General features: G+C 44.1%; 1 protein-coding gene and 1 long non-coding RNA gene across 3 annotated transcripts in view; both read right to left on the bottom strand.

Moving 5' to 3' along the window:
- The window catches only part of LOC136183162 (uncharacterized), a 254,481-nt gene that overhangs the window by 110,959 nt on the left and 127,868 nt on the right, over positions 1-15,654 (bottom strand). The window lies entirely within an intron of this gene.
- mapkap1 (MAPK associated protein 1) lies at positions 3,665-14,821 on the bottom strand. Of its 2 annotated transcripts, none has more exons than XM_020649418.3 (12): positions 14,653-14,821; positions 11,933-12,424; positions 10,041-10,130; positions 9,013-9,161; positions 7,741-7,913; positions 7,484-7,660; positions 6,244-6,353; positions 5,937-6,044; positions 5,706-5,846; positions 4,885-5,022; positions 4,410-4,507; positions 3,665-4,256 (listed from the first exon to the last, which is right to left on the bottom strand). In XM_020649418.3, the coding sequence occupies exons 2-12, from the start codon at positions 12,213-12,215 to the stop codon at positions 4,134-4,136; spliced, it is 1,590 nt and encodes a 529-aa protein (XP_020505074.1). In that variant the 5' UTR covers positions 12,216-12,424; positions 14,653-14,821; the 3' UTR covers positions 3,665-4,133. The 2 variants fall into 2 exon arrangements, with proteins under 2 accessions (XP_020505074.1, XP_020505073.1); XM_020649417.3 differs by having other exon boundaries at positions 6,232-6,353.

A 15,654-nucleotide genomic window follows, 5' to 3' on the forward strand; every position in this document is an offset into this window, starting at 1 on the left:
AAGGTCACATATCCTCCTCCTCTTCAACCAGTTTAAATAAGTCTCAGTGCTCCTCAAACCCCTGTATTTCTGCCCTGCTCAGAACAGGCTGAAGGTCTTGGGTGTCTCTGGCTTTCTCGCTCCATTGTTTACAGTGAGAAGGCAGACTCAGAGGGCAGAACAAACACCTAGCTGTGGGAGTGTCACCCACCTGGGGGAGGGGTTACTGCCCTTTGTGATGTCATGAAGGGAATATCTCCAAACGTCCTGTTTGAGTACACATTTTCTGAAAAGTGGAGCAGGCAGAAGACGGAGAGGATGGACTTTTCTCATAATTGGGGGGTTTGTAGACAGACTAGAGACACATGTTAGTGAATTATTTTTTATGAGAAAACCGTTCATGCTAAGGGAAAGAGGTTAAAGGTGTAGTTTTGTCCACAGAGGGCGTCAAAAATCAACACAACTAAAGTTCCTCACAATGGTGTTACCGTCGATCACAGAAGACGCTTTGCAATCCTGGAGGGACGAGTGTGTTTGAGCTTTAAAGACAGACTTAAGATAGACTTCCTCCTATCTGGGTTAGGTTTTTGCTCTCTCTCTGCCCCCCCCCCCTTTCAGAGACCTCAGCTGGACTTAATGGAGCCACAGACTCTGAAGATGCCCCCCCTTCCAAATCCCCGCTCTGACCTCCATCAGTCCTTCATCCCTGCATGCTCCACCTTCGATTTCACAATCAACAAAATCGTTGAGCTTCCCCGGGCTTGGTTACAGCTGTGTGTGTGTGTTCATGTGTGTGTGTGTGTTACACTGAATGTAGGCCATGACAGTGACTGAATGTAAAGCAGTGAGGCTGAGTGGCGAGGGGCCGGGCTCTTCTGGCGGAGCATCAAGCCTCTCAGCTCAGCGTCTTTTGTGACGGCTGGCAGTCTGACAGGCTGTGCAGGCTCAGATAAGTGCTGCACATTAGAGCACTGTAGTTCATTCATCTGGAGACACAGTCGATGTCAGCGCCCTGAAAAACCCACCACGGAGTGTGTTTGAATGTAGGCCATGAGAGGAGCAGAGGGGTAAGTAGACTGGGCCTCGGGAGTTTGGCCCAGAGTCAAGCTGGTCTCTTTAGTCCACTGTGGGAAGCTGACAGAGTGAACGGACGAGATTCATTTCACTTCAAACTGATTGAATTGACTCAGCTGTAGATATATTTAAGAGAGTATGTGAGTGGAATAATTTTAAATTCAAAATGAGATCGTTTTTTGAAAAGGTGTCATGAAGCCAGATGAGATCCACCGCTGTTTCTTTATTTTATATTTTATGACGTACAGGAAAGGAGCCATAGGTCGGATTCGAACACCCAGCTGCCCGCTTGGAGCAATGTGAAAAATAATTTTTTAACCCTTTCTATCCCCAGTGATCAGGGGCGTGTCCAGTCTTTTTGGACTGGGGTAGCCCAACTGGGGCTCTGACTTGTGCAGGGGTGGCCTGAAGTTTTGTGTACACACATTTACCCCTTCTGCCTGCACCAATCACATCGACTTATAACAACAACATTTACAGCTTCTCAGCTTCAATCTTCAAGCACTCATAACAAAATGTATGTCCAAAGTCACTATTTTAAATCTGCACACTGAAGACTTTGAGCTGCCTGTTGCAAAGCAGGATTTCATAAGTCTTACCTCTGGCAAGGCCAAAGCCAATCATATAGCCAATCGTTTTTCGGTGGCACCTGGGGTGGCCAATAAGATTTCAAGGGGGGCCCCTGCCAGTAATGATGTACTTGTAAGTAAAACAATTTGGCAACATATACATCTTATTAGCTTGATTCTTCAGGGACTCAAAAACAAAGATGTTTAGGAAAAGTCATGATTTAAAGTACTTTGAAAATGCATGCAAACTCTAAGCTGTCTAACTTGCATAAAATACATTTATTGGCGAGTAAGTCCATCGAAAGTTAGACAGCATGCACAAGGTTTTGATTGGATGTTTTTTTATGGAAAGAGCAACGTATGCAAAGTATTATTTTACAGCTGAAAGAATATGCTGCATTAACATCAGCAGCCTGTTATTTACAGCTGGGTTTGGGGGGGGGGTCACTAGATTACTTTTGGATTTTCAAAGTGAGTCTAGGAAATCTTAGAAGTGCAGATATCTGAGTTATCGGGTTAAGAAACCTGAAAGCAGACCCATCATGTTGATTTAGTATTTGAGTACATGCTGGGCAATACACTGGAGCTAAGTCCTTCTATTTATCACTCTAATGATTCAGGTAGATAAATTGAAGACCCGATGGACAGAACTCAGATCAAATACCTGAAAATCCCGGGACTAGAGAGCTGACAAAAACACCTGAGTCTAAAAGAGCTTTTTCTGACAGCCTCTCCCAACTGACCCGCTTCATTAACACCCTGAGGGGTGAATCATCAGGATTATGTCTCTGGGTCGAGTCCAGCGCAAAGTTCTGCATCTCTTCCTGAGTGAAACCAGCTGAAGAGCTAATGATCCAGACGGGCCAAGAAACCCTGGTGGTCCCTGAACACGGGCTCATTATAATCTCTTCATTTACATAATCCTCCTCAGCGACTAGGATTCATTTAACAGCATCTCTGACTCACGTGAACCTGAGCGGCGCTGCGGTGCTGGTTAACAGGTTTTCAGTGTGACCGACAGCAACAGGATCTTCTAAAACCCTGTCCTCAGTCAGTTTTACTTTACCACCATAACTCCACCAGACTGCTGTCTGAACATTCACATCTTAAACTGTGTAACCCTGCAGGACTGTGCACATGTCTTCAACACAATAATTTATTAATTAAATGTCCCTAAAGTTTCTTTCTGATTATTTTTTATTATTTATTCTCACTTATTTTGTCCCTTCAGGCTCTCTGTAGATAGTCGTCCTCAGTGTCTCCCTGTAGACTCAGTGATGTAAAAGGACACTGCTGCATCTTTAAATGTCTCATTTGAAAAGGAGTAAAATAATGTACAGATGCCTGTTAGTTTAGGGTTTCAATAACATTTAAAAAGTGACTCCAGTTTTACAAAACACATTTTTATACTGAACCCTGAACCCTAACCTCTGATCAGAAACTATTAAACACAGAGGGTCATTCTAACTTTAGATGGCGTCACTGTTACCTTATAAACCCTAATGTTGGGTCATACCAGTGCTGACCACTAGATGGCAGTATTACTGTTTGTTACAGGACAGGGCTGCAGGTTCACTGTCAAACGGAACATTAATACATTTGATTGATTAACTGGATCAGTGGCGTCACATATGAGCATCAATTTACCAGCGAGCAGATCAAGCGGGACAGGAAGTCAGAAACCGAAACAACAATAAAGATCCGGTTACTTTTCAGAATAAACCGTCCTCACGGTCCAGAAAAACGATGTGTGTTTGTTGATGTGTTTATAAGGGTTTTTATACCGCATACATCGTATTATATCACGCTGACGCAAGTGTAATCTATAACTACTGTGGGAACTGCTCGGTCTCGGGACGCCAGCGGCCTGGCCAAACTGCTCCTTGCTGCGCTCTGAGCCTGTGTGTGTGACGGACGAGGGTGCATAGAGGCGTAACAGAGCGGAGCAGACACACAACACACACGCATCTGCTGGCAGTTCTGGGTTACGTTTGTGTCATTAAAAGTCGATAAAGATCTAGACTGAAAGAAAAAAAGAGGACTTGGTTTCATCACCATTATTTAATTTCCTGAATGTAAAATCTTTATGTACAGACATTAAAAATGTGACAGTTTGTGTTAAATCTGTTAAAGATGGCCGACAGAAGCAGAGATATTAGCACATAGCTTTGATTTGATGTCGGATGCACCAACATAAGAAGCTGTAATGAGTCCATCTGAAGATGGAGGCAGTGAATGAACGAGGACCGACAGGCAGCTCAAACTCCGCCCCTCTTTTATTTCACGTCTCGTTCCTCTCAGAAACAGGAAGAGGAGCTCGCTTCTGCTCGTTGACGTTCACCCTGGTGGACTTTCAGACGTTTTCTGAGACGTTTGTCCTGCTCTTCGCTCTCTTTTTCTCGGCTCCTCTGACTTCACATCGTCTCCACCTCTGTTAGCCTGAAACTGTCAGTGAGACGGTCAGGCGTCTTTAAGACAGACAGACAGGTGTCTGAGCAGCTTGGGTCTGTCTTACTGACCCGTCTTCTTGTCCTTTTGGAAACTGAAGCTGGTCCGGCGGCTCAGTTTTCTCTGTTTCTGGGTGAAGTAATCGGCCCGGGAGGAGCTGGCCCGAGACTCCAGGATGTAGTTCACCTGAAGGTCAAGAGAGAGGAGGAGTAAATAAAACGTTTTCATCATCACACTTTGATTATTTATTCTATTATTTTTATTTCACTGCTGATGATAAAAAATAAAACTAGAGCTTTTTTATTCCCAGACTTCAGATGGTCAGCAGTCAGAACTCACCTTTAGCACGATTTCGTTGACCGTAGCAGCATCCGACTCAAAGTAGAGAGGCTTGTAGTCGTGGTTACTGAGATAAGTGAGTTTAAAAATGGCATGACCTGAAAGACAGAGATAAAAAAACAGAAAACTTTAACGACACATCAGAGGTGACACTTTCTCTCCCAGCAGAACTTCAGTCAGGTCTTAATGTGATCTGAGCTTCAAATCACAGACGTGTGACATCGAGTCCAAACAGCACGCCAGCGTTAGATATCACGTGGCGTTGTGCAGCATCGGACGCTCGCCGTCCACACTGCATGCTTTAAATGTAAATAACAGTGCATCACACTATTTGTGCTGCGTAGCTCGTGGGCTGTTAGGACCCTCAACTTGGAAACAATTGAATCAAGCTGTGAGGACATGGTGTGTGTGTGTGTGTGTGTGTGTGTGTGTGTGTGTGTGTGTGTGTGTGTGTGTGTGTGTGCGTTACACTCACTGGGGCTCCTCTCCTCTACGAGGTCACAGGCACAGAGGTGATCCGAGTCGATGGAGATCGGTTTCTGTCGGATCCAGAACTTTGTACTGGCCTTCTGATTGGTGACAGGATCGATCTCCAATTTCTCTCCTGAAATGCCTGAAGAGGGAAAAAAAAACAAACATATTTCACACCCATTCATGATTTATGATCAGACTTTGACGCTCCAATCCACGGCTTGAGTGAGTAAACGCCAGGTGTTATTAAGACAGGTGAGAGGCCAAGGAGAGGTGTGCACTCCAACATGCATCGGTTTAGAGGACGCAGCCAACGTTTAAGATGAAAAATTGTTCATCTTCATCACTGAATTTACAAACATTTATTTGTGTTTTTATTTACTTTATACAAATCATGTGTGTTTCTTTGGTTTGTAAGCAGTCCAGATGATAAGACTCTGAGTCAGGACAGATTGTGGCTCCCCCTGCTGGGAGGTTTGTATAGTGCCATTTGTGGTTACCTTTATATGTGGAAAACAAACACCAAGAAAACACTCAGGAATATCAAGCCTCTCGAATCCCCAATGAAGCCATGATGCCAAAACTTGCCAAATATGGCCGACTGTGCTATCATAATAAAAGACTTCATGAATGAGATGGTGTCTTGGAGTTTTCTTGAGATTGTAATGGCTTTAAGTATCCAGATCCTTCAACTCTTTGAGTGTACAGTGTGTGTGTGCCATGTGTAACTCAGTGTGTGAGTGCGCAGTGTGAGTGCGCAGTGTGAGTGCGCAGTGTGAGTGCGCAGTGAGTGTGAGTGTGCAGTGTGTAGTGTGTAGTGTGTACCTAGCTGGACATCCGTGGTGAAGCGCAGCTTGTGGATCATACTGATCTTAAAGGACTTGTAGTGGTGACTGCTCAGCATGTCCTGGACTGTGGTGATGTCAATGGGAGGGTCTTCTTCTGAGCTCTCCTCGCCTCTCGAGCCTGAAGAAACGAGAAGGAAAAACAGTTCGATAAACAACAACCCCCTTAAGAAACTGCAGTCTGACCCTGGGACGTCCCGGGTTAACTTACTGTTTTCTCTGACCAAACAAAACTCCAGAGTGCTCTGAGTCTCGAGTGTCGAGTCCAAGTCCACCGAGACGTTTGGCTCCGTCTGCTTCTCCAGACGATACATCGGACCTGAGTGAGTCAGGAGAGAGACAAACGCCATCAATCCTTTGAGAACGGATAAAACCAAACACAGGTGATCTCATCTGTGTGCTCGTGTTTGTTTTAAATTAAACATTGTGCCGTCTCACTGTAGACGATCAGACAACTGAAGGAATAAAGAACGTGAGTACGAGAAGAGGAGGATGGGATCTGGTACCTGTGTGATTACCTGAGCCTTTCTGTGAGCCTTTCCTTTTCTTCAGAGCTTTCTGGAGGATTTCCTTCATGGTGACCTTCAGACTGTCCACGGGGATCAGAGAGAAACCATGAGCAGCATTTCTACACGGGGAAAAAAAGAACACAAGATAACGTTAACGTTGTCTCTGCAGATTCATCTCAGTCATCCAGACCGTAAACACAACACCGACCCTGGGACAGCAGAGGACAGCTTAGAACAACCTGGATCATCCTGTATTCGTATTCGTATTCCTCTCTGAGCACGCCCCCCTCAGTGGGACGTTTGGACTCAACTGAGATCCTGACTATTCACAGTGGACTGTTTACATTGACATCCGGGCAGATCAGGTTATTTTCATGACCCCGCCCACTATGACATCATGTGCATACCCTCTATTGTTAAACTGAAGAACAAAACATATTTTAATTATTCTATTTAAAGGTACAGTATGTAGAATTTGACCACAATGTTTACATTAAAATATCTAAATGTATTCATTTTAGAGTTGTAACAGACTATGACTTTTGTGGTGGCCGCCATGACAGGCACGACATGTTTATCGTTGCCGTGGAAACACCGGATGTTAAGTCAAAGTCCGCTGCATAAGGAAGCGTGAGCTGCTACTGAAAGCTGCTGTACTGTTACTGTATGTGCTATACTATATGTGTATACTCGGATACATTAGCTTGTCTGTAAACATATTCTCTTCCTCAGGTCGGTTTCACCCCGTCGTCATGACTACGGTCAACTCAGAGTTCGTTTCATCAGGGGTGGGTTACGAGTAGCAGAGAGAATCACTCCCATGATTCCCCGCCAGCCTCGATGTCATCTTTTGTTATTGTTTTTCATTGAGAGCCCCCTGGTGGAGGAATGATATATTGTGGTTTTCAACCAATTTGAATTGAATGCAGATTTTTCTTTCATTACAACACGGCTGTGTTTAATACTTAATTCTGATTAGCTTAAACGATCCATCTATTAATCTCATTTTAAATCGTACTTCCCTGCCTCTTTAATTCCAATAAATCATTTTATTCTTTTATCCGAGGAAACATTTGTAGTTTGATTCCCTGATTTCAAACGCTTAACAACAAATCCAAGCTTGTAAAACATCTGTGCAGTCCTGATGGATTTAAAGGTCAAACCCCCGGCGGTGCACGCTGTTTGAAGCGTGATGCTGAACGTAACCACAACAAGCGGGTTAACAAACATGTTCCTTATCTGAACTCACATTCTGACAAACAGTGACTGTCTGGAGGCGAGACCCGGCGACGAGTATTTCTCCACCAGAGCCAGCGTGCTGAAGCCAAACTTGTGGATCGGCTCGTTGGAGTCCAGAGGAGGAAAGTCTGTGTCCACCTCGCCATCGTCCTCTGCGATGTGGAGGCAGTACGCGTTCACATTCTCGCTGTGGAGCAGGATGAAATAAGACTGTTATATGGACTTTCACGTGGTGTGAAAGTGGCGCTGAGTTGTTTATATACTGACTTGAGTTTGGGTTCTCGCCCCTCGCCCGTATACTGCCAGCAGATGAGTCCGATGAGGTCGTGGACGCGGGCGTTGGCGATGGTCACCACGGTCATGGGATGGAGTTTCTCCTGAGCCATCTGCATGGAGAGGTAGACGTCGATCTTCTTGGTGGCCGTCGTGCCGATGTGGCCCTGAAAGGTGAAGCGACGGAGATAAAGACATCATGCAGACGAGGAACGCAGAAAACTCGGAGCACAGAAAAAAAACGAAACAAACTCAAGAAGAGGCAACATTTACCCAAACGATAACATCCTAACAAACTTAATCCAGAGTTAATCGAACAGCAGAAGTCTTCTACGCTGATATGGTTTTATTGACTCTCTCAACCTGATGCCTGGTGAACAACAGATCGATACCCTTGCATCAGAATTTACTGTTAAAGAAAGAGTCAGTATCCTGTCTCCTTCAAAATAAAATACAGACTTCTCCTAAAGTGAAGCTGCTCCATCGTCCCTTCTGGGCCTCCATACATGTGTGGTGGTGTCTGTGTCTGCAGAGACTCTGTCCTCTGACTGGATTTTCCTGTTCTGCTTTGTTCTGGTTGACTCGGGACGTTTCTGGGCGGGGAGCTGGTGTGTTTCCTCCAGCCAATGACAGCGCAGCAGGTGAGTTTAGCAGTGGATACAATTCAGTGATTGGACGTGATTCAAACTACTAAATATGAGGGACGTGGACGTAGCGGCAAAGAAGAGAAAATATAATCATAGTGTGGAGAAACACTAAGTGGATAAAGCTCGTTCTAAAACGAGGGTGAACCTTGTGTTGTCTTTTACCCGTGGACGTGGAGTTGGTCTACTTCCTGTTGGACAGGCAGGTGACAAACACCGGTGGTTAGCTTGTGCTAGCGTGCATTAGCTTGCAGTTTAGGTACAAGCAGTAAACGTACACACTACATCCTGCAGGGGGCGGAGCTTCTGGGGGTGATAAGCCCGGGAGGGGGAGGGGCCAAGTTTGAACATTTCTACTGACTCCACCTTTAAGGATCTAAAGATATTATCTGCAGACAAAGGGTCAGTGAATGAAAAGACAGTGATCTGTTTCCAGGAGAAGTTTGCTCATTAGGGGGTTAAGGTTACTGTTCTTTTAAAAGGAGTGTGACGTCTTTGAAGAGAGGTCGGGCGCTTTACGAAAACTGTTTGTTCCAATAAGTAATGTGGTCTTAAACTATTTAAAAGGATGAGTAAGAATCCTGATATTTAAAAAAAAGAAGCAAAGCATGAGATATCTCACCTTCCCGTCAAATTTGGAGTATTCGTTGAAGGGGTTGTTGAGCTGCTGGGGACACTGCTCCAGCCGCAGGGAGAGGGTGGATTTGGTTCCGGATGTCCGTGGTCGGTCCTTTAAGTCCCGTTTTTCAAACAGTATCCCCAGATCCTCCACTGGACACACAGAAGCAGATAGAAACTTGAGTCTTTCTGAAGGAACACACTGAAATCTGGATTCTGTTAAAAGGTCTTATCTCCTTCTTGGAGTATACATGAGAATTTTTAAACATTTAAATATGCGAGTAATGTTATTGAGCGTCACTAACGAAGTGCTGGTTTATACTGTCAGAAACACACAATAAACAAAATGACGGAATGAGGTAAGGTGAGACAAGCTGCTGTAAGGAAGGAGAGAAGGAGATACGGAAGGAGGAAAGAGAGAAGAGAGAGGAGGAAGGAGGGGAGAAAGGAGGAAGGAGAGAGGAAGAAGGAGAGGAGGAAAGAGATGAGGAGGAAAGAGAGGAGGAAGGAGAGGAAGGAGAGGAAGAAGGACAGGAAGAAGGGGAGGAGCAATGTGAGGAGGAAGGAGAGAGGAGGAAGGAGAGGAGGTGTGCGTGTGTGTGAGCGTGTGTGGATAAGAGAATAGAATGGGAACAGAGTAAAGATGAGCATATTAAGGGTGGTTACTTTAGGAACGCGGGCCCATATCAGGGTACACACATCCCCCGTGTCGTCGCAGGGATTTGCAAACAAACTATGTGCATGCTGCCCCCTGCTGTATCAGACTGTGTACATACGCAAGTTTACTCGGGTACAGAATGATGTTACTAATGTGAACAGACCAGCGGGGGAGGGGGGAAGGAATCGAGCCTAATGTGAAAACATGGTAAGATGTTTGCTCACAAACTAAAATAATTGAGATAATAAAGCACAGCTCATATATATAGAAAAAACTAATATTAACAAAAAGCTTACGACCCCCCACTCAGCACAGATTTACTATTTCTAGGTGTTAAAAGTTGTTTTTTTAAAGTAAGAGGAGAAAGTAGGTACCTGATTGGGAGGACGATCTCTCTTTCCACTGAACGTTTTTACATTTGATTTGGTTCTGCCGCTCCTTCCTTAAACGTTCAAGTCTTTGGGCTGAAAAGAGAAAAAAAAGTTTTAAATTCATGACAACAAGAAAAACTCATAAAGCAGAACACATCTTTATACTGTAGAGTCCAGCAGGAGAAAACAGAGACAGAACACTTCACACTGGGTCTAATACATGCCATGTTCTCCTGGAAACACACTGATCTGTCGTTAGATTATATTTATGTCTGCAGCCGCTCTCTAAAGACAATCTCTCTCACACACACACTTTATTTAAAACATGTTTTTCACCCCTCTTCTCTTACCAGCAGCTCCCGGTTTCTCTCGGCTCTCTTGTTCGTCTCCTGATGAGAACAGCCACCACATGGTCAGAGCTCAGGGCTGAAATCTACCCACAACCCAGAACCAGAACCAGGACCAGGACCAGGACTCCACCAAACTCAGTACTAAAACCAAGAGAGACTAAAGGAGACTACAGTCTACCTTTGGACTCCCTCTGTCACCAGAAAACACATCTACCTTTTAAAACACCTGAGCAGAGCTCAAATGATGATGATGATTTTCATTTGATTCAAACCAAATCATGTTTTCCACCCACAGACAAACTTTTCATTAGACGACACGATTCATGAACTCATGTTGATTAGGCAACAAACAAATTGAGACTTGCAGTGCTTTCACACCTGCAGAAAACTCAGGATATTTCCAGGAGGAGCTGCATGTGTGAACGCAAACAGACACATTTTATACTCTGACTTCACCCGGAGTTTCTCCTCCAGCCTCCTCGTATTTATTCTGCAGAAAGTCAGAGTGAGCTGATGTGAGAACGCAGCAGGATATAATCAGGAGAATTCACCAGTCTGACAGGGTTAGTCTCCCGCTGTGAGGAGCATGTGTGAACAACCAGGTCAGGAGAATCTCCGGAGCAGAATCTCTCATCACTACTGCACTCAAACATGCAGACGTGATGCATGTTTGACACATGTTTGCAAGACTTGACTATTTTCCATAATACTTCCTTTGAATAATCCCAAAGTTGTAGCCAGATCTTTGTGTGTTTCAGTCGTCTCAGATTCCCAAATGCTTAATTAAACAGTGTCAAACTCTCTCTCTCTCACACAAACAGAATAAAAAAAACAAGATAATTAGCAGCCAAATCATGACAAATATTTCCTGACAGCTGGAGGTCTGAAACAACAGATCTTTCATGACAGGAGGGCGAGAGCCTATCAATCAGACATGGCATCTGTTGCCATGGAGATTTGTCAGTTTGTGCAGGGGCAATCAGGAACAAAAAGCCCTGAAGTCGGGGATTCAGCTCATGACTGTTTGAGTATGTGCAGTCGAACGAACCAAAAATTCAAACATGGCAGAAAATCATCCGACTGCTCTGAGCAGCAGATCGGGCCATGACTCAGGTTGCCCGTCTGTCAAAAAAAAGGTCCAAAAAGTATTTCTTTGCAACGACCACTGACTTACACAAAGTTCTTAAAGATGTCTTTATGTCTTCATAACGTCACAGTGACAACAACTATCTGACACTTGATTTGCAAAGTATAAAACCCCAAAAAATTAATCTTTGTTAGTTTGATCCGTTACTCACCTCAGAGAAATCAGTAAAAGTACACAGTGAGATGTGACAATCTCAACCCACTTCATTGTGCAACAACCATCATTAGCAAACAATTTGACTTGAGCCTCACTTTACCGTTAGCCCAGATTAGACCCACAACCCCCCCAAAACATAGCAGCAAGTCAGGCTCTCTGCTGGACCCCCTGTGGTCAATAGGGGGCGCAGAGAGTCTGACCTGCTAACAGCCACATCCTGCAGACATGGTGAAGATATGTACCTGTGTTTGAGCGCCGCCGGATACCAAAGTCCCAGCTAGAGGTGATGTCCATGGACTGGGAGAGGTCACAGGCGTGATTGTCCGTCACACTGGTCCCCCCCTCGCTCAGAGAACCCGAACCTGTCGACCCACAGCTGCTGCCGGGCACCAGAGCCAGCTGGCACTTCTCCAGATCCACATCCTGGTCGATCAGGACCATCTCACACATCCCCGTGTCGTCGCTGGTCACATGAGACTGTCTGATGTGGGCCAGGATAATGGCTGGATTGTCCAAGAAAGCCATTTCCTCTGCTTTGTGAGGCGTGGCTTATAGCTGTGGGTGCTTTCTCCTTCTCTCACAATCTTTCCTGAAAGCCAGCGGACCCGTCTCGTCCTTCAGTATCTCTCTGAGAGCGTTAAAGTGGAGGCTGATGACGAGTGGAGAGCAGTCATCGTTTCCATCTCCTTCTCTCTGTTATTCTCTCCGATCCGAGGCAGGAGAAAAGCAAGTACCTGTTTGAAGAAAGACACCAGTTACTACAAATCAAGCTGTCTGGACATGATTAACCTTAAAGCTTCAGGGTTGAAACAATTTACAGTTCTAAAATTCAGTATGTTTTGGTACTACACATCTTCCTTTTGCAGCGTTACAGGCAAGCGATGTCTTTTAAATGTTGTGAGAGTGAAGGGTGTGAGTGAGAAGAGTGAGAATCCAAGCTATATTATTTAACATTCATATAATGCAGGTATTTGTTTATAGAGATTACAGTCTTGAGAACGATCTGCCTAAAGTACAGGAACAGGCCCTATGATCATTACAGAGTGAAGCTGTTCTGTGAGTTAATGACATACTGTACAGGAAAAAGACTATTCATGCCCCCCACCTCTTTTAGAAATCATCCCATTAACCCGTTGGATCAAGAGTGCCATGGGACAACCAAATGACGTGATTCTGTGTTTGTCCAATGCAGACTTATGTCAGTGGCTCCTTAAGTGAGTGTTAGCCATCACTGTGTTGACCAGTAAATACATGTCCTCTTACAAAACACAAGGCAGACTGTCCTGAGTGTTGACACTGTGAACACAAAGCTGTTGGTAATTTAAACAGTGACAGGAAAGCAGTGAGTCAGGGCAAAATAATCCAAACCCACAGTGTTATATTAGCTTGACGGGAGACCTGAGTTAGCTGAATGCAGGATGATGAGGCACATTAGAGTAATGTTGTAGTCAAGACCACACTGACCGAGACCAAGACCAAGACATTTAGGAATTGAGGCCGAGGCAAGACCAAGACCGAGGCAGGACGAAACTGACACGAGACCAAGACCATAAATGTCACAGAAAAATCATCTTGTGTGCAGGCGGCGTGTCACTAAATTAGACCGTAACACCAGGAACCAAACTACAAATTAACTGAAATGATTTGTTGTTTTAGAAAAGGGATGTTTCTCCTTCTAACCACAGCAATGACAGGAAAAATAAGCCTATCAGTGGTGGTCTTAATGTAAAATTTAAAGTCTGCGCAGTCCGAGACCGAGTAAAAATGCTTGTGATTCCAAGACTAGACTGAGACCCTTAGTGGCCTTGAGACTGGTCTTGAGACCAGGACTGATCTCGATTACTACAACACTGACAGCCTGATTCATAAAACCAAATAGGTCTGATCAGCTCATGTCCTGATCGGCACACACTGCCTGTCGTTAGGTCGACTGAAAGTTAGGGTGAGACAGCATTTCCAGCATGGACCCAAAGCCCCCTGCAGGAACAGGTGGGTGACGTCACTCAGGCTTCATCCATTAATATATAAAGTATACGGCTCTGACACGTGACTAAAGGGTCATCAGGGTGTTTTATTTTGAGGGCCAGTGTTTCTCTGTGAACAAAGTGTCCTCGATGATGCAGTTTGTGTTCAGAGGGATCCTGAGTCTTTCTTGTGTGAAATCAAGTTTCTACACATTTCTTGTTGTGCTATTTTTGGAAGTGTATCCACGGAGGAATTACGACTGCTGGAAAAGAAGTCCAGACTTATCTTTTGGCCCTGACCTGGATTCTTTATTTCTCACAGCTCACACTACAAGCTGAGAGATTGCTGCTTGAATCACAATGATGATCATATCAAGCAACTAAAAAACAGACAACTGAGTCTCCTGGACTAAATGTGTGGGAACTGTCACCTGGCTTTGGGAAACACACAACATCATCATCATCATCATCATAAGATAATACATTAATGACATTCATCTTGTGTGCTTCATGTCATTCATAAAACACTCTCAAAGCTTCTGAGTGCTAACTGCTAAACACAAGTCATGTCACAGTTTGTTTGACTAAAAGAACAGTCTTTATTTGTGCTTTCAGTGACACCTTTAAACACCTGCCTTTACCCTTCATCTAAATGAACCAGTCATGATTCCCGGTGGCTACTTTGACGTTAGCTGCTGCTGCTAGCTATTGTGTCTTAGCTCTTCTGAACCTCGCTAGCTCACAGGCTAACTTAAACCTTCTGCATTAAAGCTAAGTCGTTCCTCAACTCCTAACATAAGCAACAAGCCTCAAACTTAATGTTCAGACATTAATCACAACAACTAAAGAGTGTCACAGCATTGGTTTAATCTACTTAGCTCGTTAGCTCGTTAAAGCTAACATCTCTGAAGCCCTTTATTGGGCAGCTAGCAGCGATTAGCTTAGCTGCTAGGCTAGCCTCCCTAAGTAGTCAACGTGAGCTCGTGACGGCGTCAAACCTTCAGAAGTCACATCCGGTGATGAGACGATATCTCCACGTTGTCCCATTTTATCCGTACATCCTCCCGGTCCTGACAGTAACTCTGTTCATGAGTAATGAAGCACTAAAGCAACATCATAACACAACAAGTCGAAGCTAACCGCTGAGCCCAGCCTACAGGAAACAGTAAGGTCTACTTCCGGTTCATCTCTTCGGAATAAACGACGATTAGGAAATTGATTATTTGTGTGTTTGTTTTTACTATTTGTCTTTTTTAAATTGTAGAGCACTTTGTAGCTTGTTTTTGAAAAATGCTAAAAATACAATTAATATGATTTATTCATTATTATTTTTTTAATCATCATTACGAGTGGTTCCGTAGTATTACATTTTGCCATTATGTTTAGGTTCAAGGTTGTCTTTATTATCCCTGTGAGAGGGCAATTTGTTTTTGCAATCTGCAGTAAAAACATACATTCATCCAACCAGCAAGTACACTAAGGAGTACAAGTCCAATGAACAATCAATATAATAGTTTATAAAATAGAAACACACAATCAGACAGGGAAAAATAAGGCTAGTGTCTTTTTCCTGCATACTGGCATCAGCTGAATCTGCAGCCAGACAGAAGAAGCTTCAACTCTTTGAACAAAGGATGATCAGCCAGGATGGACTGGACCTTCTTTAAAGTCCTTACTTCAGGTGTCAAAAGGTCAGTAAGGGTCAAACCTGCATTTTCCCCCCCACATATTTTAACAATATATATAATATAGTGACCAAGGATAGAGTTAAAACAGATTACCTTTAAAGTGCAGTCAACATTAAAGCGCTGAAGCTTTCTGAAAAAGTGCCCACGCTGTGATTAGCTTTTTTACAAACAACGTCAGCTTGAAGCTCGTGGGTCAGTTTATCATCAATGATGGTACCCAGGTTCTTATACTGCACAGCCTCAACAGCCTGGTTATTTACAGGAGACTACAGGAGATGATAAAAGTAAGGAAGGATAACCTGTCAGCAAATT

This window comes from Labrus bergylta, chromosome 17, assembly GCF_963930695.1.
Source record: "Labrus bergylta chromosome 17, fLabBer1.1, whole genome shotgun sequence".
Lineage (NCBI taxonomy): Eukaryota > Metazoa > Chordata > Actinopteri > Labriformes > Labridae > Labrus > Labrus bergylta.